The following is a 26,339-nucleotide window of genomic DNA, read 5'->3' on the forward strand; positions in this document are numbered from 1 at the left end:
ACTCACATGGTCTTCTCATAAAAGACTGCCAGGGGCTTGGACAAGACTGCAAACATGCTCCCAATCACTGAAGGCAAGGAAACGTGGCTGATGATGCTGTGCAGGAGGGCAAAAATCGCAGGGCCAACAGAAACCAATGTGTCTGAGCAGGGCTCCTTGGAACTGAGCACGTGGAAAGAGCTCAGTAACATCACCAGCAGTTTAAACAGAGAAGCAAGCTTGCCAAGGGGCTCCTTCTTCTTCTTGGCCCAGTCTGTAGAGGTCTGTGGAGCTAACAAAAAAGAAACCCCTTCAATTAATTTTTGTTCTCAACCAACAGGTATTAAAACAGAACAGATTTGCTCTACACTGAGAAGACAGACTATCCACATGAGACCTTGGGATTCCTGACCTCTATCCACACACAATTTAAACTCAGATCTAACAGAAAATATTCACCTTTAATGCATCATTTCATCATATCACTACAAATCTGATTTCTGTTGAGCCTTCTTATATTTACACTTGGTCACAGAGAGTAGCTTTAATACCCTCTTGCAGAGAGTCAGCAACCACTCTACAAATGTCAAGGGACATGCAGGACTTCTGGGAGAGGTGAGGAAAAGGGAGGAGGAAGTATCAAGTTTTACTAGCTTATTCATACATAAGGTGAAATTTCCATCCTCTTTTTTCCCTCACCAACACTTTTGATTCAAGCATTTCACTCTTCCAGCTGTCCAACACAGCATCTCTACTACTTTAATAAATGATGAAGGTTAAGTTACAGAAACTTCAGGTTTATACTTTTGTTTGTGAATTACTCCTTGAGCTGTAAATGAGAGCAGGAAACAAAACAAAGAACATTTCACATCCACTGATTTTTGTCTCCTGCTAAACCTACTCTCAATTATTTCACACAAAGCAGATTCAGGAGCAGTGTCCTCTTTCCAATGCTGTGTTAACAGCTCATCAGCAGTTTTAGTAAGGTATCACCTAATTAGTCTCCAGGGAGACCTCAGAGCAGCCTTCCAGGACCTGAAGGAGGCTACAGGAGAGCTGGAGAGGGACTTGGTAAAAAGGCATGGAGTGACAGGATGAGGGGTAATGACTTTAAACTAATTAGACTGTAGATAATGATCCACAGATCATACAGATCTGCTTCAGATTACATCTGAATCAAGGAAAAGCAGATTTCACATGCAAAACCCATCAGTTCCTAGCCAAGATATCCAGTGAGACTTCAGAACCCAGCAGTGCTTAACAGTGAACTGAGAAGTGGCCTCAACAATCCCATCAATTTCAGATGTATTTTGGCATTAACTACTCAGCTGCTCAACAAATAGAAGGGCTCTGCTCCTCAAACATGCACAGGGGATGGCATGCTTAGTTTTTTCTGACAATCCCTTCAGTGCTTACTATCTGCAAGCACATACAGATCATTTGATAGCCTACAGTCATCACTTCATTAACTCTAATTGCCAACCAGCTCTGGAAGATGAGACACAGAAAAGCCCAGTATTCAAGGAGTTTTCTTACCTCTGGTTTTTGGCTGATATTTAGTAGCATATGGTGCAAAGTTGATGCAGTCAACCATAACTGACAGAATATGGGTGAGACCATCCATCATTGACAACATCTGAGGAGGAAACAGAAGTTATCAAAGCCCAAAAGAGCAACAGTGACAGAAGAACCACCATGCTGGCCATTCAGAACAGCAATGCAGACAGCTTTGGTATTCCAAAGTGAACTAAACCTCCTGCATTATCAGCAGGTAAGACTCAGAGATCAGGCTTTAAAACACAAGCTGAAGAGTCCTTCCAATTCTCTACATCTTATATACTATTTAAAGATGCAAACCAGGAGGAGGCAGCAGTAAGGTGCCAGATTTCAGAGGCATCAGAAGTTCAAGGCAGCAGCAAAACATCTCACTTCTAACCCAGACCATTCTGTGATCCTATGAATGGAGCGAGTCATGCCCTCTGCATGCCACCCCCTGGTTTTTCTGGCTATTTATTAATTCAATATCACTTAACATATCCACACACATTTCAAGTGGACAAGTCCCAGTTCCCATAGTGATGGCATTCACTGAACCATCATTACATCAACAGCAGACAAAACCAAAGGTGGCTTAACTGCCACCTTTGCAATTTTAAGGTTTAAAATTGGTTTTACCCTTTCAGTCCATTTCCAACCCAACTCCCAGCTCCTGTTAGGGAAGAGATTTTCCTCACAGCTTTAAACACTTTCAAGTTAGGAGAAACACCTCTCGAATTGAACCTGGACTCGATGACCTTCGAGGTCTCTTCCAACCTTGGTGATAGTGTAAATTCTATTTCATTTCAAACATATCTGTTTAGAGAGTTCAGCATCACTGGTTTATACTCACTACTGGAGTTTCACCTTCTAGCCCAGCTATTATTTTGGCACAGAGCTCTTCACAGCAGAGGTTTTCTTCTGCTGTTGCAACTAAAGCAGCACAGCGAGCAAAGGCTCTGTACAGGTCCGACCAGGTGCGCAGCAAGGATTTCATCGTTGGCTTGGGGAACAGCAGGAAGGAAAGAAAACAAAGTGAGAGATATCAAATGTCTGGCCATAAAGAGAACAACTTCAAAGCTTTCTTCTTCTGTCAAAGCCTATGGAGCTTGAGAAATCCAACCTGGAGTAGTGGTGCAATGCATATGCACAGGGTAGGCAGCGGGGTGGGAAGAGGATGGTCTTTAAGGTTCCTTCCAACCCAAGCCACTCTAGTAAATCAATCTATGAGGTATCAAAGAGCACTGCAGAGTTTCTAAATCAACATTATGTAAAGGAGACCCCAAAGCTGAAAGTGTTCAAAGCCAGGCTGGATGGAGCCTCAAGCAACCTGCTCAACTTGCCATTTGAATTCGTTTCTTATCTGGTCATTCGTTCCGATGGTTGGAAAAGAGAAGGCTCCAGGGAGACCTTCCAGGGTTTGAAGAGGCCACAAGAGAGATGGAAAGGGACTTTTCACAAAGGCATCTAGTGACAGGATGAAGGGTAATGGCTTCAGACTGGAAGAAGCTTGATTTGAATGAGACATTAGGAGGAACTTCTTCCCCATGAAGGTGCTGAGGCACTGGAACAGGTTGCCCAGAGAAGCTGTAGAGCCTCCAAGCCTGGCAGTGTTCAAATCCAGCTTGGATGAGGCCTTGAGCAAGCTGGTCTATTAGAAGGTGTTCCTGCCAAAGGCAGGGGGGTTGGAACTAGATGATATAGATGTGTCCAGTTCTGGGCCCCTCAATTTAAGGACATTGAGACTCTTGAATGTGTCCAGAGAAGGGCAACAAGGCTGGGGAGGGGTCTGGAGCACAGCCCTGTGAGGAGAGGCTGAGGGAGCTGGGGTTGCTTAGCCTGGAGAAAAGAAAGCTCAGGGGAAACCTTCCTGCTCTCTACAACTCCCTGAAGGGAGGCTGTAGCCAGGTGTGAGTTGGTCTCTTCTCCCAGGCAACCAGCACCAGAACAAGAGGACACAGTCTCAAGCTGTGCCAGGGGAAGGTTAGGCTGGAGGTGAGGAGAAAGTTCCTCCCAGAGAGAGTTGTTGGCCACTGGAATGTGCTGCCCAGGGAGGTGGTGGAGTCACCATCCCTGGAGGTGTTCAATAAGGGATTGGATGTGGCACTTGAAGCTATGGTTTAGTAGTCACGAGGTGTTGGGTGACAGGTTGGACTTGATGATCTTTGAGGTCTTTTCCAACCTTATTGGTTCTATGATATTTAAAGTCCCTTCCAACCCACTGTGACTCTGATTCACCCTTACCTGTGGGAATTCCTGAACGGGGAGGATGTGCAACACCGGTAGCAACAAGGCACTATAAACAGCATTGAAGTTGTGCTCCAGTGCATCACCCTGGTTTACTTCATTAGTCTGCAAGGAGAAAACAAATTTCTGATTAACAAAGATGCAATGACAGAAGGCTGTCCTAAGCACACTGACTTCACACATAAGATCTGTGCAAGCTCAACTGCCAGCGGCGTTCGGAACTTGGCTCCTTTGAAAGCCCAAAGAGACAAAAAGCTCTGCTTCTAAATTCCAAAGTAATTTCATTCCAAGAATACAATCAGCTAGGAAGTGTCTTGTGTGGGTTTTCATGATTTCAGTTGGAAGAAGTAGCAGCAACAAAGGTGATCAGAGGGCTGGAGCAACCTCTCCTGTGAGAAGAGTCCAAGAGAGTGGGTTTTCCCACCTGGAGAAGAGAAGGCTCCAAGGAGACCCTAGAGCAGACATCCAGGATATGAAAGGGGCTACAGGAGAGCTGGGGAGGGCCTTTGACAAGGGCTTGTATTGATAGGATAAGGGGTGATGGTTTCAGACTGGATGAAGCTGGATCTAGGTGAGACTTTAGGATGAAATTCTGCCCTAGAAGGGAGGGTGAGGCACTGGAACAGGTTGCCCAGAGAAGTTGTGGAGTCCCCAAGCCTGCAAGTGCTCAAAGCTATGCTGGATGGGACCTTGAGCAACCTGGTCTAGTGGAAGGGTCCCTGCCCAGGGCAGGGGGTTGGAACTGGATAACCTTGGAAGGTCCCTTCCAACCCAAACCACTCTATAAAAACTCTCCTTAAATTCTAGGATTTGTAGGTCTAATGACAGGAGCTCAACAGCTCCTAGCTCACAGTCTCTGCACTTCTAGCAGTGGATCTGAGGAACCTCTTGACTATTAGTTACACTTTCTATGGCTTTCATCAAGGCTTCTAACTGACAAGTCCAAGATCAGCAAGAAACACTCTCCTGATTACACCCTGGAAGTCACAAACTGGTATTTGTTTTCACATAAAGCAAACAAGCCTCTTTGGATTTAAAGGGTCCTGGAGGCCAGGTTTCCACCCTTTGTAGCAGCAAGGCTATGCCAAGGAGGGAAGGCTTGAAGCACACCTATGATTATAACCTGAATTCCCAACACTACACTGATGCTGTACTTTACAGTGATGACCCTCAGTGAGTGGAAATCATGCTCTGGATCACCTCTCCACTACTACCCCTCCTCCTACCTCACTGCAGATGTTCATACTCCAGTCAGGGACTCTAAATAATGCTGCTCACATTCCAGTTTCACAAACACTACCAAAGCTTATTTAATTTCACCATCCCCTCAGGAAGTCTCATTCCTAGAAACAAATCATAAGATCAAGCCCAATTTTCCTTGGTTTTGTTTGGGTTTTTTTTCCCCTGGAGGTATAGGGAAGAGAAGAGAAAGCCACCATACCCTATTGATCCATTCAGTGAGAGGATTAACAACAATACTCCACATTCTCCAGAGATGCTCCTTATTTTCCACTTGCTTTGCACTCTGGTTAATAATGCAGATCACAGACTCACTGAAAGCCAGGGGAGATGCAGGCCCAGACAGAACATAACCCACAAGTGTTTCCAGAATGACAAAGAACCTGGGGAAGAAAATAAATACAGGTTCAGATTTTCCTGACTTCAGCTGGGGGGGGGAGACACAAAAAGTTCTGTGAAGGCTTGGAAACACCACCACATACCTCTCTTCTGTGACACAGCATTCCAAGAGGTTATTATGGAAAGGCAGCTGGAGTAAGAACAAAGCTGGTGTTCCCTTGGAAGAGAAATTGAAGAGGTCAAAACAACATAAACGTTGGTCAAGTGAAACACTTTGAACTCCAAGCCAGCAATTTGCAGTCATGAAAAGTGGTACAAAATGGTCAGTTTCTAAGACCTCAGGAGAAAAATGAGGGAAAGATAGAAGCCTAAGCTTCTGCTGAGCCTGGTGCTTCAGCACAGTATGAACTAGAGCTGAAGCAAACTTTTCTGTTTAAAAGGTTGTGAGATTTATAGTATATAGCCATCACTGCCTCAACATTACTATACCCTGATTGCATAGGATGGCACCAGGAGCATGATGGAACAAGCTGAGCTGTGCTCATGTCAAGGTTTCAGCACAACCTCTCAAAACAGTAGTTGTCTCAATCACAGGGAGCTCAGATCCACTGGGATTCAAGTGTTTAAATAAATGCCTTTGCCATCTGACAATGGAAACACCAACCACAAAGTTCTGACTGCTGTAGCCACGTCAGAAAACATCTCCAAATGTTAAGCAAAACAAAGGATAAAAGCTGGGAGAGATTGAGAGCTGAACTCTTCAGCCAATTCCAGTAGACAAAGCTTTATACTACTGACTTGAGTTAAGCATTCAGTTATTTTTGCTGCTCTTTGGTTTCCCCTCACAGGTGTCATCCTGGGAGACCAGTGGTCTCCTGGGCTACATGAAGATTGCAACCAGCAGATCAAGAGAGGTTTTTTCCTCCTCTTCTCTGCCATAGTCAGGCCACAGCTGGAGTCCTGGGTCCAGGTCTGAGCTCCCCAGTTCAAAGGAGCCAGGGAATTACTGGAGAGAGTCCAGTGGTGGGGCCTGGAGAATCAGTGTGAGGAGGAAAGGCTGAGACACCTGGGGCTGTTGAGTCTGGAGAAGAGGCAGCCCAACCCCCAAAACCACAGGATTCTCTGTTTAGCTTGTGTTGATGTCATTTTTCCTGAGGAGCAGCACTTTCTACCTTTATGTACTTCCCTCTCAAGTTCAGAACATTTCCCCAAACCATCATTTTTCAGATTAAAAGCAGCACTCCACACTTTGGCTCTTCAGCCTCCTTGCAAAGGATCTGCAACTGTATTTTAAATCAGGACCTCAACAGGGGAAAACCTCTTTCAGTTGCAGGACTTTCAGCCTATCTTTTTAGTTACAGACAGGTCCATTACTCATCAGAAGTGAGGAGAAGTCTGCAGTCTGGAAGAGGGAATAAGATGATTTCCTGAGAGATCTGGACCTCATGAAGAGCTCTGTGCAAATATGATCTCCTAACACCTTGCTGCAGAAATGAAGAGGAAGCTCTGGAATGAAGTCAGACTTACATTTAAAAGATCCATATCAGCAATCTGATAAGCTGGTGATCCCAACACTTTTGGTGGCAGCTCCTTAACAGTAATATCAATGAGGGACTGAAACAGAAGAAAAGAAGGAAAAGGATGGTAAGTATTTCATTCCTGATGGCTCAAAGATTTTAACAGCACAAATCAAAGCAACACCATAACAAGTAGAATGAAAACTCCATCATGGAAGTAACTGCCTTTTGAAGCAGGAGGTTCTGGAAGGAGAAACATGTACCCAGTTCTGTGAACACTGCTGAAACCCTTCAGCATCACCCTGCTCCCTGGTGAGAACGGCACAAGTCAGGTCTTGCACCAAAGCACAGTTGGATTGGAGATGCAAAAGGCTGCTCCCAATCAGAATCCAAACCATCAAACAGAATTGAGACTCAAAAACCAGATAAAGCTACCCAACTCACCAATATTTTCTGCACAGGAAGAGAATTGGATCTAACAATGTTCTTTAAGGCTTGGAGCAACAAAGTCAGTATTTCAGAGCCTTGCTTTTCTTTCTTATTTCCTGGAACGAAGGATATGACATTTACAGTTAAAGCAGAGCCAAGCAATGGTCACACTAAGCATCATTTAGAGCTTTTAAGACTTACAGGATCAAAACCTTCTGTAGTTATATACACCCCCCCCAAATAATTAATAGATTTGGATAACAAGTCTCTGAAGAAAAGTATGACTGACATTTCAACTTGAAATGGAAACACCTTCACAGAATCAGTTTGGTTGGAAAAGATCTTTCAGATCAAGTTCAACCATTCTCTGACTCTACCAAGGCTGGTGCATAGCTTCAGCACCACATCTCTGCCTCAATGAAACCCTTCCAGGGATGGGGATTCGACCACCTCCCTGGGCAGCCTGTTTCAGGGTTTGAAAGAGCTTTCAGTGAAGTTTAGCAATGTCCAACCCTAAACCTCCCCTGGTGCAACCTTGTTCTATCACTTGTTACTAGAAGAAACCAACACCCATGACAGTATCATTAACAACTTTCACTTTGACATGCTAAAATGAGACATTTTGCCATCTTCCAAGCAAAACACTTCACTTCTCTTCATCATCTCTTCTTCAGTTAGATCTTGTAATATGAAACTAAGCATATGCTGGACTCTCAAAGCCTCTACAGAATAATGGAACATGGTTTGAAACAGAAAACGAATTCTGTACACCTGTCAAAACACTACACTATGAAATAAGATTTAATTGGAGAAGAATGGTGTCCCTAAGTCCCATGACAAAGATTTCAACACTAGTTTTACACTGAATGTCTCAATTTCTCAATACCAAAGACCTGGAGTGGGGTTATTTCTTTTGGAAATGGTTAAGATTTCTTGAGCAGAAATAGCAGTCAACGTGCTTCAAGTCTTTCTCACTGACACCTGCAGTCATATGCTACTCTTGCCTTCCCTATTGAAGCCTCACTGGCTCACTATGACTTTGTATTAGCCACAGGAAGATGCAGGCATGAAAACTACCAGTTATTGCCTCAAAAAGATGCCTAAAATCAAGCTTCACCAGGAATGAAACAAATACTACCTGAGGTAGAATAGAATAAACCAGGTTGGAAGAGACCTTCAAGATCATCATGTCCAACCCAGCAACCAATCCAACACCACCTAAACAACTAACCCATGGCACCAAGCACCCCATCAAGTCTCCTCCTGAACACCTCCAGGGATGGTGACTCCACCACCTCCCCACACAGCCCATTCCAATGGGCAATCACTCTCTCTGTGTAGAACTTCCTCCTAACCTCCAGCCTAAACCTCCCCTGGTGCAGCCTGAGACTGTGTCCTCTTGTTCTGGTGCTGGCTGCCTGGAAGAAGAGACCAAACCCACCTGGCTACAACCTCCCTTCAGGTAGTTGTAGACAGCAAGGTCACCCCTGAGGCTCCTCTTCTCCAGGCTAAGCAACCCCAGCTCCCTCAGCCTCTCCTCACAGGGCTGTGCTCCAGACCCCTCCCCAGCTTTGTTGCCCTTCTCTGGACACCTTCCAGCAACTCAACATCTTTCCTGAACTGAGGGGCCCAGAACTGGACACAGGACTCAAGGTGTGGCCTAACCAGTGCAGTGTACAGGGGCAGAATGACCTCCCTGCTCCTGCTGGCCACACTGTTCCTGATGCAGGCCAGGATGCCATTGGCCCTCTTGGCTGCCTGGGCACACTGCAGGCTCATGTTCAGCCTAACATCAACCGGTATCCCCAGGTCCCCCTCTTCCTGGCTGCTCTCAGCCACTCTGACCCCAGCCTGTAGCTCTGCATGGGGTTGCTGTGGCCAATGTGCAGAACCTGGCACTTGGATGTGTTCAATCTCCTGCCCATCTGCCCAGCCTGTCGAGGTCCCTCTGCAGAGCCTCTCTACCCTCCAGCAGATCAACTCCTGCCCCCAGCTTGGTGTCAGCTGCAAATTTACTGCTGATGGACTCAATGCCCTCATCCAGATCATCAATAAAGATGTTAAAGAGCATGGGGCCCAGCACTGATCCCTGGGGCACACCACTGGTGCCTGGCTGCCAGCTGGCTGTGGCACCATTCACCACCACTCTCTGGGCTCAGCCTCCAGCCAGTTCCTAACCCATCTCAGTGTGCCAGGGGCTGACAGCTTGGCCAGGAGTTTGCTGTGGGGGACGGTGTCAAAGGCCTTACTGAGGTCCAGGTAGATTAAAAAGTGGGTTTTAAGACTAGTCAGCAGTGTCAAATAAACAGACCACCCCCAGTTACCTGATTCAATAGCTGTTTTCACATAGCCATTGATGTCCTTCCATATAACATTCAGCATACAATCTACAAGACAGCAAAATGTTTGTCATCAAGAAGACCATTAAACAAAACTGCAGTTAAAACACACACAAAATGTATTAAGCAGCAGACTTTGATGTAACCCAAAACTGACATATGTCAGAGCAGCTCCACCTCATGTGACACAGGAGTATCACAAGAAGGGGTCGGGTGTTTGGTTTTTTAGTGTTTCCTCACACTTTTGTTTTTCCAGAGAAGAAATCAAACTGCAGCACAACATTCTTACCAGGGACTTCTTTTCCTATGGCAATAAACCCATCCTGAACTGCATTTATAAAGGTGCTGGCATGCTTACAAAAAAAAGAAGGGGTACTGATCAGTGGATTCTGGAGAGGCTCTAGGAGAAAAAGGAAAAGACATGCCATAAATCTGTGATTTTTTCAGCTGACTGGCAAGATAATCCTTAAAAACAACCAAGAACATTACAGGATTTCATTATTACATTACAGTAACACATGTCATTATATGAATTATAATATTACAGCATTTAATTCATCAAGAAACTTACAGTATTTAACATAAAACCAGCTTCTAATATCAACGAAGACAAGTAGCAGGTTGAGGAGGGAAGATTGATACTGGGTATTAGGGGAAAATTCTTTACAGTGAGGGTGGTGAGACACTGGAACAGGGAGGCTGTGGATGTCCCCTCCCTGGAGGTGTTCAAGGCCAGGTTGGATGAGGCCTGCAGCAACCTGGCCTAGTGGGAGGTGTTGCTGTCCTTAGACAGGGGGCTGGAACTGGATGATCTGCAAAGTGCCTTCCAACCCAACCCATTCTGTAAGTCTATGAAATGTATAAAGCATTTCACTCTCACAAGTCCACCAACACATCTGATGTGAAAGCAGACCAGCAAAACACATACCTAAACTGAGCACAACTTTGGTTTGGGGTTGGTGCTGTGATTTCACTCTCACAAGTCCACCAACACTGTTATCACACCTGATGTGAAAGCAGACCAGGAAAACACATACCTAAACTGAGCACAACTTTGGTTTGGGGTTGGTGCTGTGATTTCACTCTCACAAGTCTACCAACACTGGCATCACATCTGATGTGAAAGCAGACCAGGAAAACACATACCTAAACTGAGCACAACTTTGGTTTGGGGTTGGTGCTGTGATTTCACTCTCACAAGTCCACCAACACTGTTATCACACCTGATGTGAAAGCAGACCAGGAAAACACATACCTAAACTGAGCACAACTTTGTTTTGCTTAGCAAAATCTAAAACTTCTGGCCCCATCAGGAAGTGAAGCAGCATTTCAATTCCCAGCAGCTGGATGGAAGGAATGGCCACCAGTCCTGCTGTGCTGGAATTCAAGTTCATCCTTGGTGTGGCAGGGGTTGCAAAGGAGTAAGGACCTAAGGGAGGGGACAAAAAAAGAGTCTCATATCACAGCAGCAATCATGTGAGAGGCAAGATCCAACAGACCAAAAGTTAGTAAGAAGGAACAAGTCCCAGTACAGCACTGGCTAGAAAAAGGACCTCTAACAGCCAGGTTGTGCTCCTAATTCAGGAAGGTTTAACATCAAAGACATACCCATCTCTTCTGAAAGAATAAATATCTCCCAAAGACTGCAAAGTCTCAGGCACCAGACCTTACTTTGGCCATTAAAGCCTTCACAATTATGAGACTAGCAGCCTAGAATTACACAGCTTGTGAAGCTTCCCATGCAGAGAGGAAAGAGGCAGCTCCTCAGGTCAGGCATTTATAGATATGAAATCTCACCTACATGAGCTGTGTAAGTGTTTGAAGTACCAAAGCTGTTGATGTGATGTGATCAGTGGGGTTACTGTTCAGGCAGAAACTAAAGAGGCTTAACAACTAAAACTGACATCTATAAATAGCACAGACAGGAACACACACCAAAAATACCCAGCAGGCAGCCCTCCTGCCCAAGAAGGCCAGTGGCCAACGGGGGTGCATAAAGAAGAGTGTGGCCAGCAACACAAGGGAAGTTCTCCTCCCCCAGTACTCTGCCATAGTCCAGGCTAGAGTCCTGGGCTCCCCAGTTCAAGAGAGACAGGGAACTGCTGGAGTGAGTCCAGTGGAAGCTATGAAGGTGCTGAGGGGATTGGAGCATCTCTGTGAGGAGGAAAGGCTGAGAGCCCTGAGGTTCTTGAGCCTGGAGAAGAGCAGCCCCAGAGGGGAGCTGAGCAATGCTCAGCAAGAGATAAAGGAGCTGTGGGAGGCAAAAGGCTGGGGCCAGACTCTTGTCAGTGGGGCCCAGGGACAGGACAAGGGGCAAGGGGCACAAACTGGAAGCCAGGAGGTTCCACCTGAAGATGAGGAGGAAACTGTTCGGTGTGAGGGTGCTGGAGGCCTGGAGCAGGCTGCCCAGAGAGGTTGTGGAGTCTCCTCTGGACAGCTTCCAACCCCACCTGGCCATTGTGATGCTGGGCAAGCTGCTGTGGGTGCCCCTAGTCTAGCAGGGGAGTTGGACTGGGTGATCTCCAGAGTCCCTTCCAATCCCCACCATGCTGGGATTCTGATTATGTGAAAAGCCTCCAACTGAATTCCCTAACAATGGCTAACTAACAATGCAGATCTTTAGCTCCTGTCACAGGCTAAACAGCTCTGTCTCCAACTGCTGCAAAATAAACCACTGGTAGATACAGAATAAGAGGTCCATTCCAACCCCCAGTATGCTGGTGGGACTCTTAATTCCAACCAAGAGCTTCCTTGCAAGGAAGAGCACGTCTCAGGACACAAAAACCAGTCCTCAGCACACAACTTGACAAGCACAATGCTGTCAGCTTGCAATACTGACTACAACAGCCTGATCTGCCCCACTGTAAGACACTGCCTCTGAGCTCTCCAAGAGCCTGCAGAAAACTGCCTGTTTTCAGTAACAAAGTACAGCAAATGAAAAAGCATAAACAGGTCAAATGGAACAGGTAACTTCCTGAACCTTGAACAGAGTTGGAAATAGGCTGATGCTTTAATACCTGATTTCTGTGCAGGGGTTGCTGGAGCTAAGCTTTGGTTGGCTGGTACACGTGAGGGAGTTCCTTGCAGCACAGCAGCAGAAGAATCTAGACTTAGAGTACTTTGGATTAATGGCACACAAACCTGCAAAGACACCAAACCTCAGTGAGAAGAGGTATGACAAGCCATAAGCCACAAAGAAAAGGATGTTTCAGGCATCAGGGAGACTGGAATGCTGCTCACAGCATCAGTGATTCAACTTCTGGGTGTTTCTGGTTAGTATTTGTAAGATGCTGTAGAAGATACCCACCTTGATACAGGAACTGGAAACAGGGAGACAAAAACTCATCTCAGAATGATCCAACTATACTAAAAAGGTAATTGTCTTTCCTCCTCATCCTGAAGTTCAATGAAATTCAGCAGGCTAACAGAAACATTGTTTGTTACAGTTATGAGATGAGTAGCACTGAAACACTTTGAACCATTCTTCTCTCTGTGCATCTCAGCACTTTCTCATCTTTTCAGTGTGTTTTCCTACCCCAGACTTCCCAAAGCAGACACTTGCACAGTGAATGTTGCTCCATTTCCAGCTGTGTTACCTGTTCAAAGTTGGCAGGCAGCTGAGGCCCCAGCCTCATGAGTAAGTACCACCAGACTTCCAGTTTGGTCAGCGCCAATGCCTCTGTTCTCACATGGATGGAACTCAGTGGTTGCATGAGCAGTTTCAGCCTTTTAGCACTGCACAGGATATCTTGAAGATCAAAACAAAACACAGCCCAAAAAGCAGATTTTTAAGCAACAGGATTATTTGATCACAGAGCTACCATCATGGAAAGCTTTTCAACAATTTGGTTTCATCATGAAATATTTTAGCCTAAATTTCATAGCCTAAAATCCATAGCAAAGCAACCTTCAAGCAATTTTATTGCTCTAACTGCTATCTAAAGGCCTGGAAACACCAAGTATTTCTTTCCATTACCAATGCTGAAATGAAATATCCAGGAAACTAACATAAAAAGCAGGGAATCCACTCTTGATACCTTAAGAGTCCTATTTGCCACAGGGAAAGAGAACCCAACACTTCACATCTGTGTGCATTAGCACTGGATGAGAATGCCTGATCTTAAGTAACAGCATTTTGAGGCCACAAACAATCATTTCCTGTCTCACTGAGGTAGGAATTGCATGGCATGTCTGGACAGAAGTTTGCCCAAGCCTATGCAAGTGTTCAAAGAGGGAAAAAAAAGCTTTTAGCCAGCTCAGCAGCATCAGAATCTGTCTACTTTAAGACTGGTAAGGGAGAGCTGACAGCTGCTTTGGTAGCCATGCTGGGACTTGCACAGTGAACACCAGTCCTGGTGTTCCTCTGGTCAGAAGAGTTTTATCTCCTGATTAAATGAACTATTCCAAGGAACAACCATAGAATGGTTTGGGTTGGAAGGGACCTTCCAGATCATCTTGTTCCAGCCCCCTGCTACAGGCTGGGAAACCTGCTAGACCAGGTTGCTCAATGCCTCATCCAACACGGCCAGTAACGCTTGCAGGCTTGGAGCCTCCACAGCTTCTCTGGACAAACTGTTCCAGGGCCTCACCACCCTCATGGGGAAGAATTTCCAACTAATGTCTCCTACAAATCCAGCTTCTTTCAGTTTGAAGCCATCACCCCCTTGTTCTGTCAGCCCATGCCTCTGTAAAAAGTCTGTTTCCAGCTCTCCTGGTGACCTCTTCAAAGCTGCTCTAAGGTCTCCCTGGACCCTCCTCTTCTCCAATGATTACAACAAATGACCAAAGAAGAACCAAACTCAATTGACAAATGCAGCTAAACTAAGGAACACCCACACAGTTAGCTTTCTCTGCAGCAAGCATAATTTAGGTTAAAAACAACAGAATAGTGGGGTTCAGCAAAGATTAAAAGACTTGTTCAAGTCTCAGTTATGCTTAAGCAACTCTAAAGCAATGCTGGTTTAGTCATGGGATCTGTGGTGACAGGTTGGACTCGATGAGCTTTGAGGTCTCTTCCAACCTTGGTGATTGTTTGTTCAAACACTTGTGGAATCCTGAAGCACTGCTCCTCTCCAATTAATCCACAGAGTCAAACCCAAGACCAACAGAATGTTTCAGTCTCTATTTCCTTGCTGTGACTCAAAGCACCACAAAACAGCTTATCAATGTGATTTCTCTGAGCAGAAAGATAGAATTACTGATCAAACTGTGACTTTTCCTTAAAGAATCAACCCAAAGACCCAAAATCTTGAATTTTACTGCTGTATATGAATGGAATAGAACAGAATAGAATTAACCAGGTTGGAAAAGAACTTTGAGATCATCAAGTCCAACCTATCACCCAGCACCATCTAATCAACTTAAGCATGGCACCAAGGGCCTCAGCCAGGCTCTTCCAGTGATGATGACACTCCACCACCTCCCTGGGCAGCACATCCCTATGGCCAGTCTCTCTTGCTGGGAAGAACTTCTTCCTAACTCCAGCCTAACCTTCCCCTGGCACAGCTTGAGACTGTGTCCTCTTGTTCTGGTGCTGCTTGCCTGGCAGAAGAGACCAACCCCCACCTGGCTACAACCTCCCTTCAGGCTCTTCTCCAGGCTAAGCAGCCCCAGCTCCCTCAGCCTGTCCTCACAGGCCTGTGCTCCAGACCCCTCCCCAGCTTTGTTGCCCTTCTCTGGATACCTTCCAGCAACTCAACATCCTTCCTAAACTGAGGGACCCAGAACTGGACACAGGACTCAAGATGCAGTGTACAGGGCAGAATGACTTCCCTGCTCCTGCTGGCCACACTGTTCCTGATGCAGGCCAGGATGCCACTGGCCCTCTTGGCCACCTGGGCACACTGCTGGCTCATGATCAGCCTACTATCAACCAGCACCCCCAGGCCCCTTTCTGCCTGGCTGCTCTCCAGCCACTCTGACCCCAGCCTGTAGCCCTGCATGGGGTTGCTGAGGCCAATGTGTAGAACCCTGCACTTAGATGTGTTCCATCTCATGCCCACCTGTCCACCCTGCCCATCTGTTCAGCCTGTCGAGGTCCCTCTGCAGAGCTCTCCTACCTTCTAACAGATCAACTCCTGCCCCCAGCTTGGTGTCATCTGCAAATGTACTGATGATGGACTCACTCCCCTCATCCAGATCATCAATAAAGACATTGAATATACCACTACAGAGAGATTTGCACCCCTCTGGATATGCCAGAGGGATGCTCTGTGTAGATCCAGCGGTACGCACCGTAACACTGACCACTAGGGCAGAGCATTCTCTTCCACTTATGTAAAAAGCAGTCAAAAAACAATTTGGATCTACCTGGATTCAGAGCAAAATTATCTATTAGGCTCTTCCACGCAATGAAGGCTATTTTCTTCACCACTGGTGAGCCACTACGGAAGCCCAGCTCCTCCAGCTGCAGCAAGGAGTTGATGAAACTGCCGCTACGGTGCAGAGCCTGAGGATGAAGAAATTCAGAATGAGGAGACTGCTGTTGCTCAGAACAATCCCCTCCTTCCAAGACATGGGAACACTTCTTTCCCTGCTTACCTTTCCAAGCAGTTTGACAAAGAGAGGCCACAATTTCAAGACATAAGTTTCGTTTTTCGTAGAGAACAGCTTCTGAAGCTCTGAAATCAATTTCTGCAGACAGAAAGAAACACAGTTGCTACAAGAGAGGGATTCAAAGTGCTCTGCAAACTGGTCTCTGCAGACACAACCAGCCTGGAACTGTGCTAGCTTTCTGTACCTCAGCATATCTGCTGGTAAATCAGTTGAATGTTGCTACCATCTGATTGAATTAGTCCAGCTTTGGTTGGGTTTAATGATTGCAGCTGGGTCGGGGCAACCCCAAGCACCCATATAGGCTGGGCAGGGACTGGCTGGAGAGCAGCCCTGAAGAAAAGGACTTGGGGGTGCTGGGGGATGAGAAACTCAACAGGAGCCAGCAGTGAGCACTTGCAGCCCAGAAAGCCAACCAGAGCCTGGGCTGCAGCAAGAGAAGCAGAGCCAGCAGGGCCAGGGAGGTGATTCTCCCCCTCTGCTCCACTCTGCTGAGACCCCACCTGGAGCACTGTGTCCAGTTCTGGAGCCCCTAGCACAGGAAGGATCTGGAGGTGCTGGAAGGTGTCCAGAGAAGGGCCATGAGGATGAGCAGAGGGCTGGAGCTGCTCTGAGGACAGACTGAGGGAGTTGGGGCTGTTGAGTCTGGAGAAGAGAAGGCTCTGAGGAGACCTCATTGTGGCCTTCCAGGATCTGAAGGGGGCTCCAAGAAAGCTGGGGAGGGACTTCTGAGGGTGTCAGGGAGTGACAGGACTGGGGGGAAATGGAACAGAAATAGAAATGGGTAGATTGAGATTGGATGTGAGGAAGAAGTTGTTCCCCAGGAGGGTGGTGAGAGATTGGCACAGGCTGCCCAGGGAGGTGGTGGAAGCCTCATCCCTGGAGGTGTCTGCAGCCAGGCTGGATGTGGCTGTGAGCAACCTGCTGTAGTGTGAGGTGTCCCTGGCCATGGCAGGGGGGGTGGAACTGCCTGATCCTTGAGGTCCCTTCCAACCCTAACAATTCTATAATTCTGTGAGAATAGTAGCAACCAACAGATCCAAACCTGTGTCCTTAAGTACCTCTAGTGTCTGTAATTCAATTCAAACCACACTGTGACCCTAAAAAAACCACCTTGTTTGAGACTTGTTTTGAACAGCAGCAGTGAGTAAGGCATAATAAATGAGCTCTGATCAGTTCTGGAAGTGAAGGAGAACATGAAAGTTTCATCAAGAAGACCAAGAGGGACTCCTGCTGAATAGGATGAGGAAACTTAATAGTCATGGAAAATGCTAAGCTACTCAAATGAACTCTCCTGTCTCCATCTTTACTCTCAGGCCTCTGACATCCATTTCCATTTCTGCTGATTCTAGCTCAGTGTCCTGCTCTCAGCCAGGATAAAGTTAACCTCTTCCTAGCAGCTGGCACAGTGCTGTGCTTTGGACGTAGCAGGAGGATGATGTTGATAACATGCTGATGTTTTAGTTGTTGCTAAGCAGTACTTATCTGAAGTCAAGGATTGCTCATTTCCCTGTGCTCTGCCAGCAAGGAGCCTCACAAAAAAGACTGGAGGGAGAGCAGTCAGGAACCAGCCCATGGGATATTCCATACCACAGGATGTCATGCCTATAAACCAGGGGGGAGCTGATTGCTGCTTGGGGACAGGTGAGCAGCTACACTCTGCAACACTTGCTGGGTTTTACTTCTTTTTGTTATCTTCCTTTTAATCACTATTATTGTATTTTATTTCAGTTATGGAACTTGTTCTTAACCCATGAAGTTTGCTTTTCTCTCTTTGATTCTCCTCCCCATCCCACTGAGCAGGGGGAGTGAGTGAGCAAGTGGCTATGTGGTGCTTATTGTCAGCTGGGGTTAAACCTTGACATTCAAGTGAGCACATCATCTCCAAGAGACAATAGAAGTTTAATGATGTGGATTAATCCTATCAGGACAGGTCATTTAAAAGGACAAGTTGTTTTCCTAACCACTGCTTGTCAGAACTCAACTGGCCCTGTATTTACGTTGCTGTTCCATTCAATTTTGCTGTCCAAACTGCTGTCAACTCATTACCCATACTGAGAATACAATGTAAAACCCCTCCAAGCAACCAACAATTCACTAGAAGGCAGCATTTCCACTTACTGTGGTCATCAGGTGCTCAGTGACAGCAGCCACCTCCTGCTGTTTCTGGAGCAGCAGGGGCATGCCCATCTCCAGGGCAGTGGCACCTCTCAACTGCACCTTGTGAGTGGAATGGACAACCAGGGGAATGATCAGTTTTGCCCACCTCACAGCTTCTTCTCCCATCTGGGCTGGAGTTTGCTCCACTAAGCTAGATTTAAAACAAAAAGAAACAAACCACCCAAATAGAAGTGTTACAAACCTCATTAACAACTGCTCTAAAAATCAACACATGTGCAGGGAAACATTTCAAACCATTTTATATCTTGCTCTTCCAAGCAATGTTGAGAGTTCACTTAAAGCTGCAATGCTGAAAGGTTATTTCACATAAACTTAAAATCACAGAATGGTTTTGGTGGGAAAAGATCTTTAAGGCCATGAAGTCCAACCATTTGCTAACTCTGCCAAGTCTAGTGCTCAACCATGACCCTCAGCACCACATCTCTGCCTCTTTTAAACACCTCCAGAGGTGGGGATTCAACCAGCTCCTCAAGAAGCCTGTTCCAGTTTGAGAACCCTTTCAGTGAAGAAACAACTTCTATTGTCCAGCCTAAAACTCCCCTGGTGCAACTCAAGGCTGATTCCTCTCATCCTATCACTTTTTATTAGGGAGAAGAGACCAACCTCCATCTGGCTCCAGCCTCCTTTCAGGGAGCTATAGAATAGAACAGAATAGAACAAGGGCTCCCATCAGCCTCCTCTTCTCCACACTAAACAACTCCAGTCCCTCAGCTGCTCCTCACCAGCCCTGCTCTCCAGACCCTTCCCCAGCTTTATTGCCCTTCTCTGGACACACTCCAGCCCTTCAATGTCCTTCTTGGAGTGAGTGGCCCAGAACTGAACCCAGCACTCAAAGTGCCTACAGTGCTGAGCAGAGGGGTGCAATCACTTCCCTGGTCCTGCTTCTCCAAAAGCAGAGCAGACTGACATTTCTAGCTGTCCTCTCCACCACAAGTTTTTGGTCAAAAGAGCTGAGCTGAGAGCCTGCACAAACTGTCACTTCCTTACAAGTGACCAAGTACAAAGTTTGGTCACCAACCTGCCCTGCTGTGTTCTGAGCAGCCCAGAGCAGCTCCCACCTGCTCTGTGAGCCACAAACAATAAATGCCTGCTTCTGAAGAACTCAACCCCTGAAGCAGCACAGGATTGTACAGATTCAACATACATTAGGCCAGCTGAGTCTTCTTATCCCTCTGTCACCAAGCTGTTGGGAAATAGTTTGTCACACTGTGCACTATGTTTATACCATCCCACACAGAAGAGAAAAAGGCTTTCAGAGATGGGAGCACCCAGCAAATATTCAAATCAGCCTGGAGGAACCAGAAGGGTTTGCTATATTGAGGAAAACTGCTGTCTTTCAAGAGATTTTCTGAAAACCAGAGGACAAGCCATACTTAGAAGATTTTTCCATCCCATCTGTCAGCAGTCAGACTTCTGAACAAGTTTTGTCTTACTACTGCCATCAATCATCCTGAGACCCTCTGTTTGAAGATTCTGTTCAGGTACAACTTTTGCTCTTGGTACCTCATTTTCCAGAAGCAACAGCCCAGTGAAGCTCAGATTTGCAAGAGGAATTGCCATGCAAGAAATTGCTAAATACAGAGCAAATTGTAATACTCAACTTCTCTGCTATCTCACTTTGAAAGGAATTTGCAGTTCAAACCAGATGAAAAGTTTAATACTTAGAAAGTAAAGATATATCAACTCCTGGACATGCTCCTGTGTGACCTTCTCTAGATGAACCTGCCTTGGCAGGAGGGTTGGACTTGATGGTCTCCAGAGATCCTTTCCAATCCCTACCATTCTGTGATTCAACATATTGGCCAAGAAATTCAATTGGTACTAAGTAAAGATCAAATTTGACTGTTCTAGTACTGACACACACACAAAAACCTCATCACATTCTCATTATTGGCCCTAAAAAGCTCCCTTTGTAATTAAACAGAAGCCTGGGAGAAACACTGCAGTAGAATTTGTGAAGCACCACACACAGGCCTTAAGATGAACCCCAAGTATCTGTGCTCCTCAGCCAGACAGATGGGGGAAACAAAAGCTAGAATGCAAGAACATGACTTGAAGTGCCCAAGGCTCTGCAACTAATTCCTAGGCAGGCATTAAAAAGGAAAGCAATGAAGGTTTAGCTGAATATTGACCACTCTGGGCCAAAATTAAATGTTATCATTGGTTCAAGAGAACCACTTGCAAAGAGAGAGAAAAAGTGATCAGCTCACACAATTTCACTCTCTTCTACTGTCTGTAAAGCAAAACACTGTGGGAAACGTTTTCAACTCATTCAACACTTCAAAGAGCACCCACATTTGTTTTTTTCTTTAGTGTATTCAGTGTCACAAAGATTTGGTTTCAAGTGTTGCCCCAAAGCACCAAGCAACTGTTTTACCAACTGCATCTTGGAGGGAACATACCGTATAATAACATTCAGTGCTTCGTATTCAACCACTGAAGACTGCAAATCCCCTTTAGTAAAGATTGTTTCCAAGGTAGAAATAATATTGGACACCTGAAGAGAGAAGAACAACATCAGAGTGAGCACCTAAAGAGAAATATTTCTGCAAGGATATAGCAGATTTTGGTTCCCAGGAATGTGTTTGGATTAGGGTTGGTTTAGTTTTAAGGTCAGAGCTCTGATCAAACTGGAGCACTATCTAAAGAGTGAGGAGCAAGAGAATAGTATCATAGTATCAGTCAGGGTTGGAAGGGAACTCCAGGATCATCTAGTTCCAACCCCCCTGCCATGGGCAGGGACACCCCACACTAGATCTGGCTGGCCAGAGCCTCATCCAGCCTGGGCTTAAACACCTCCAGGGTCAGGGCCTCAAGCACCTCCCTGGACAACCCATTCCAGGGCTTCACCACTCTCATGGGGAAGAACTTCCTCCTCACCTCCAGCCTGAATCTCCCCACCTCCAGCTTCATTCCATTCCCCCCATTCCTACCTGATATCCTGGTAAGTCCCTCCCCAGCCTTCTTGTAGCCCCCTTCAGACACTGGAAGGCCACAATGAGGCCACCTGGGAGCCTTCTCTTCTCCAGACTGAACAGCCCCAGCTCCCTCAGTCTGTCCTCATAGCAGAGCAGCTCCAGCCCTCTGCTCATCCTCCTGGCCCTTCTCTGGATATGTTCCAGCACCTCCATATCCCTCTTGTAATAGGGGCTCCAGAATAGGAATAGGGCCAGACTCTTGTCAGTAGTGCCCAGGGGCAGGACAGTGGGCACAAACTGGAAGCCAGGAGGTTCCATCTGAAGATGAGGAGTAACTTGTTTGGTGAGGGTGCTGGAGGCCTGGAGCAGGCTGCCCAGAGAGGTTGTGGAGTCTCCTTCTCTGGAGAGACTGCACCTGGCCACTGTGCTGCTGGGCAAGCTGCTGGGGGTGCCCCTGCTTTAGCAGGGGGGTTGGAGTGGATGATCTCCAGAGGTCCCTTCCAATGCCTTCCACGCTGGGATTTTTGCTTCACAGAGAAGCAATACTTTGTTGGCTCTTCTCCCTGTAGCTGCCCCTAAAGTATTTCCCAGAACCTTGGCCCTAAACTTGGCTGTCAAGCTAGCGGAAAGCAACCTTTGGATTGGAAAGCTACCGGGTAGGGAGTGACAAAGAGACCGCACCGGCCCTCATCTGCCTTGTGAAACCAGGTGACCCAAAGAAAGGGGTGAGGAAACCTACCTCCTTTTGAACAATCTCAGAAGGAAATGTCTGCTTAGAGATCACCCAAAGTGCCCGAGTGCGAGTGTTTTTGTCTGAAGCTTTGACGGCGACGCTGGTCACCTCCGACAGCAGGGCTCGGATTTCAGTCGCTGAAAGCACAGCACACAGCACTCACAATCTGCTCCAACAGACCCTCTGGAACAAAAAGGCCTTCCTTCTCTTCAGTCTGAATCTCCCTTTCTTAGGATGAACCATCACCCCTTGTCCTGGCACAGCAGGCCCTGCTCAAAGGTCTGTCCCCAGCTTTCTGATCAGGCCGTTCGAGCACTGAAAAGCCACCAGAAGGTCTCTCTGGAGCCATCTCTCTTCAGGCTGAACAACCCAACCTCTCAGTCTGGGCTCACAGCAGGGGTTTTCTACCCATCTGATCACTGTTGTGTCCTCCTCCAGACCTGCTCTTTCAGGTTAATGTCCCAAAGAACCAGGTGAAGACAGCTTTTTGGCAAAAAAGCCCAGACTGTATCAACACAGGACATTAGTGATGTAGCACATCTCCAGTGCCTTTGTGAGAAAGCATTACAGCAGAAGACAATTCCACCCCAAAACAACTCATGGTACAGATGAAACATTGAATCATTCAAAACTTCTTGGAGTTCAAGTGAATTTAGCAGCACTTTGGTCAACTTCCCTGCTGTGCTGGCATCCATCAATTCATCTTAGGGTCTACAGAAAGCCTTTTTAAAGCTGTAACTGAGGCAACAAGAGGCTTACTACTGAAATAAAACAAGGCATTAGGCCAACAGATCACTTGTATGCAAGTGGGAAGACAGATGGAGAAATCCTGCATTCCCTTCAAAATCCAAGCTAATGAAGCCTGCTTTCTTCAAGGGTCTCATTATCTAGGATACAAACTCACAGACACTCTTTTCCCTCAATCAAGAGTGCATGGGTTTTGTCCTCCCTCCTTAACTCTCCACTGCTTTCATTTCTGAAACCTGGCATTCTCCACCACAACTGTCTGTAATTTGTGAAATGGTTTAAAAACACTGCAGGGGAAAGGAAAGAGACCACGTAGATATTATCATAGGTGTGTGAAGCAAGCTAAGCTTGGCATCTAGGAAAGCAGACACTGGAAAACTGAGCATGAGAACACATACACACACACACACCCCCCATTCCAGCATCCACGCTGAGGTTGGTTTGCTTACCTGATAATTCAGATACAATACTTGAATTAAAAACACAGAATCCCAGTGCCTGCAATGCTGCATTATTCAGCTCTGAGTTTTGATTAGAAATATGTGCCTGAAAGGAGAAAATAAAAACAACACAACAATGCACACAGAGACAAATTGTCAGTTGACAGGAGGAGCTGTGAAGTGTCATCTTGATATCAACACTCCTGCTTCATGAAGAGAGCTCTCAAAAGAAAACACTTGATGATAAATGAACCCTTGTAGGAAACCCTCTCTGACTGCATACACTTCAAATCAATCTGAGCTTCTCAAGGCATTTTCACTCTCTAATGTAGACATCTCTGCTGAATTAAGTTCTACACATCTAAGGCTCTCCATTTCTTTGCTTACGTGCCGCCCCTTGACTCGCCAGCTGTTTTTAAACACCTTAAAGCAAAGAGCACAAAGGTGGCTAGGAATGGGCTCTACATTAATCTTCAGAAGAATGTTATAGCTGCTGCATATTCCAAATCCCCAAACTGTTTTCTAAAGGCAGAGGCAACACACTGTGTGCTTTCTAGCTGGTAGATCAGCTTGGACTGCGTAGCACTGCCTGAACACATCCAAGACCCTGGATTCTATTGTTCTGCTGGAGCAATTCTGAAGCTGCACTTTGCCAACAGACACTGACTGCTACATCACCAGCTTGGAATCTTAGAATGGCTTAGGTTAGAAGGAACCTTAGAGATCAGCCACTCCAACCTCCCTGACATGGGCAGGAATGGCTCTCAACTAGACTTGACTGCTCATGGCCCAGCCTTGAACACCCCCAGGGAGAAGGCATCCACAACCTCCCTGGACAACCTGTTCCAGAGTCCCACCACCCTTGTACTGAAGAACTTCTTCCTAAGATCCAGTTTACACCTACTCTGCCTCAGCTTAAAAGCATTCCCCCTTGTCCTGTTGATAGGCTGGAGAGGGATTTTCATCAGGGTGTCTTTCTGTAGGATCCCTTCAGGCACTGGAAGGCAGCTATAAGGTCACAGAATCATAGAATGATTCTGTGGTGGAAGGGACCTCCAAACGTCACCCCTCTGCAGTCAGCAGGGACATCTTCAACTAGATCAGGTTGCCCAGACCCCTGTCAAGCCTCACTTTGAATATCTCCAGGGATGGAGCAACCTGTTCCAGTGCTCCATTACCCTCATGGTAACAAACTTGTTCTTAACATCCAATCTAAATCTACACTTTAGTTTGAAGCCACTGCCCCTCGTCCTGTCACTGCAGGCCTTTATAAAGTCTCTGCATCCTTCATGTAGCCCCCTTTGGGTACTGGAAGGCTGATACTAAGTCTCCCTGGAGCCTTGTCTTCTCCAGGCTGAACAACCCCAGCTCCCTCAGCCTGTCCTTGTAGCAGAGGTGCTCCAGCCCTTGGATAATCTTTGCGGCCCTCCTTTCGGACTCGCTCCGACAGCTCTCATTAAAGCACCCCAAACCCAAGTCCTACAGTGGCCACCGTAACTCTGGCCATCTCATCTCATCTCTGTCCACTGAAATGCAGAAAATCGAAGCAAAAAGACATACCTTGAACACCTTGCAAAGCCGAGGAAAGTGTTTCCTGACGTTCGCAGTGAACTGTTTGCTTTCCTCGCCAGTCAAGCGACTTGAAGGAGCAGAAAGGGAAACCAAGCAAAATCCACAGGTTAAACGTGCTGGGACTGACAGAACTTCAACATCCCTAAGCACAGCTCATTTGCTGACACAGAAGCACTTCTTTCCTTAGCAAGCTAAAACACCTTAGCAAGTTCTAATTCCACACAACACCGAAGGAGTAACAGAAGCGAAGCCACCACTCAGTTTGACACATCAGCAAAACGTGGAGTTACAAACTAACACAGCTCCTGTTACACTAGGAAAAAAGCAAAGTGATTAATGAGCCTTTTAATGCTTATGGGAGCATAAAAAACCCCAACCCTGGGTGGCTTTCGTTTGTTTTGTCAACTTAGAATCACAGCATCAGATTTCTACAGAAATCACAGAATCAATCAGACAAACTCCCAAAGACTGCGAAAAAAAAATTAGCCCCAATCAGACACGCTCTCCACAGAACTGGATGAGCTTAAACAGTGCCTTCCCCTAAAGCAGCTGTGGAATGCAGGCTCCTCGCAGCAGGAAAATTCTGGTTTGACAACCGGCAGGGATGACTTTGCACGTTTCTGAAGATCCACGCAGGAAAGAAAAAACCCTAACCCTGCACTTCTCCCACCAAACCTTAACCGGGGGTTTCACACAGCGCAGCCCAACCGCGCAAAGCGCAGCCCTCCGGGAAGACAACCTCGGGAAATTCCTCGTTGGTACTACCTGCGAGTTAGGACTCCCTGGCGGTCACTACCTGCGAGACCTGACGGGGTGAGCTCAGCACCGCCGGCTGCCGAAGCGGCTGCAACTTTAAAGTCGCCACCAAACGGACAGCCAGGAACTCGAGGAGGGACGGATGGAGAGAGAGCGTGCACACGCTAACAGATTCGAAAGTTCCAGGTAAAAGCAGAACTTCACGGCTTAAACAGCACCTTTCAGAAACTATTGCAATTGAGAGAAGGCACGATCATTCCAACTCTCCAACCCCACCCCCCCAAAAAACACAACAAACCTAAGCTGGAATGCAAGTCGCAAAAAAAGTTACGGTCTCCCCAATATTCCTTCATCTACCACTCTGCCACTGCCCCAGGAAATGCGAGGGGGGGAAACTTCGCGGATGAGGAGGTCACCGAAAAGCCTCCCTCCTTCCCTCCAGGCCGGCACGTTTCCCGCGGCCACGCAGCCCTCCGCAGCCGCCCCAACTCCAGCGGGGGCAGAAGCTTCCCGTCCCTCGGGGCTCCCCCTCCCCTGACCACGCGGGCCGAGCCCACCGGGCCCGGCCTGCACACCGCCTCCCCCTCCACCCCTCCAAGATCGCGGGGAGCCACAGGGGCCGAGGGGGGCCGCGACTGCCTCGGCCAGCGCGGGCCTCCCCGCTCCCCTCGCGCTGCCCCAGAGGAAGCGATCGCGGCCGGCGCTCACTTGACGATGGTGAGGTGCGCGTCGGTGAGATCCTCCGGCGGAGCTGTCGAGTCCTCCAGGGTTTCCAGCAGGGGCTGCAGGCTGGAAGCGGCGGCGGAAGCGTTCAT

General features: G+C 47.0%; 1 protein-coding gene across 1 annotated transcript in view; it reads right to left on the reverse strand.

Moving 5' to 3' along the window:
- The window catches only part of RIF1 (replication timing regulatory factor 1), a 45,707-nt gene extending 19,368 nt beyond the window's left edge, over positions 1-26,339 (reverse strand). The window contains exons 1-21 of the mRNA XM_054173571.1: positions 26,233-26,339; positions 24,757-24,835; positions 23,206-23,302; positions 22,016-22,146; positions 20,761-20,855; positions 18,299-18,488; positions 16,166-16,258; positions 15,935-16,073; positions 13,222-13,373; positions 12,643-12,766; positions 10,881-11,054; positions 9,915-10,025; positions 9,611-9,673; positions 7,302-7,402; positions 6,868-6,954; positions 5,484-5,557; positions 5,204-5,384; positions 3,760-3,867; positions 2,369-2,518; positions 1,516-1,615; positions 7-271 (exon numbers count right to left, since the gene is read on the reverse strand). Of these exons, the coding sequence (XP_054029546.1) occupies positions 7-271; positions 1,516-1,615; positions 2,369-2,518; positions 3,760-3,867; positions 5,204-5,384; positions 5,484-5,557; positions 6,868-6,954; positions 7,302-7,402; positions 9,611-9,673; positions 9,915-10,025; positions 10,881-11,054; positions 12,643-12,766; positions 13,222-13,373; positions 15,935-16,073; positions 16,166-16,258; positions 18,299-18,488; positions 20,761-20,855; positions 22,016-22,146; positions 23,206-23,302; positions 24,757-24,835; positions 26,233-26,339 (2,621 nt within the window). The remainder of the gene's footprint in view (positions 1-6; positions 272-1,515; positions 1,616-2,368; positions 2,519-3,759; positions 3,868-5,203; positions 5,385-5,483; positions 5,558-6,867; positions 6,955-7,301; positions 7,403-9,610; positions 9,674-9,914; positions 10,026-10,880; positions 11,055-12,642; positions 12,767-13,221; positions 13,374-15,934; positions 16,074-16,165; positions 16,259-18,298; positions 18,489-20,760; positions 20,856-22,015; positions 22,147-23,205; positions 23,303-24,756; positions 24,836-26,232) is intronic.

The sequence above is a fragment of the Dryobates pubescens genome, chromosome 2, assembly GCF_014839835.1.
Source record: "Dryobates pubescens isolate bDryPub1 chromosome 2, bDryPub1.pri, whole genome shotgun sequence".
NCBI lineage: Eukaryota > Metazoa > Chordata > Aves > Piciformes > Picidae > Dryobates > Dryobates pubescens.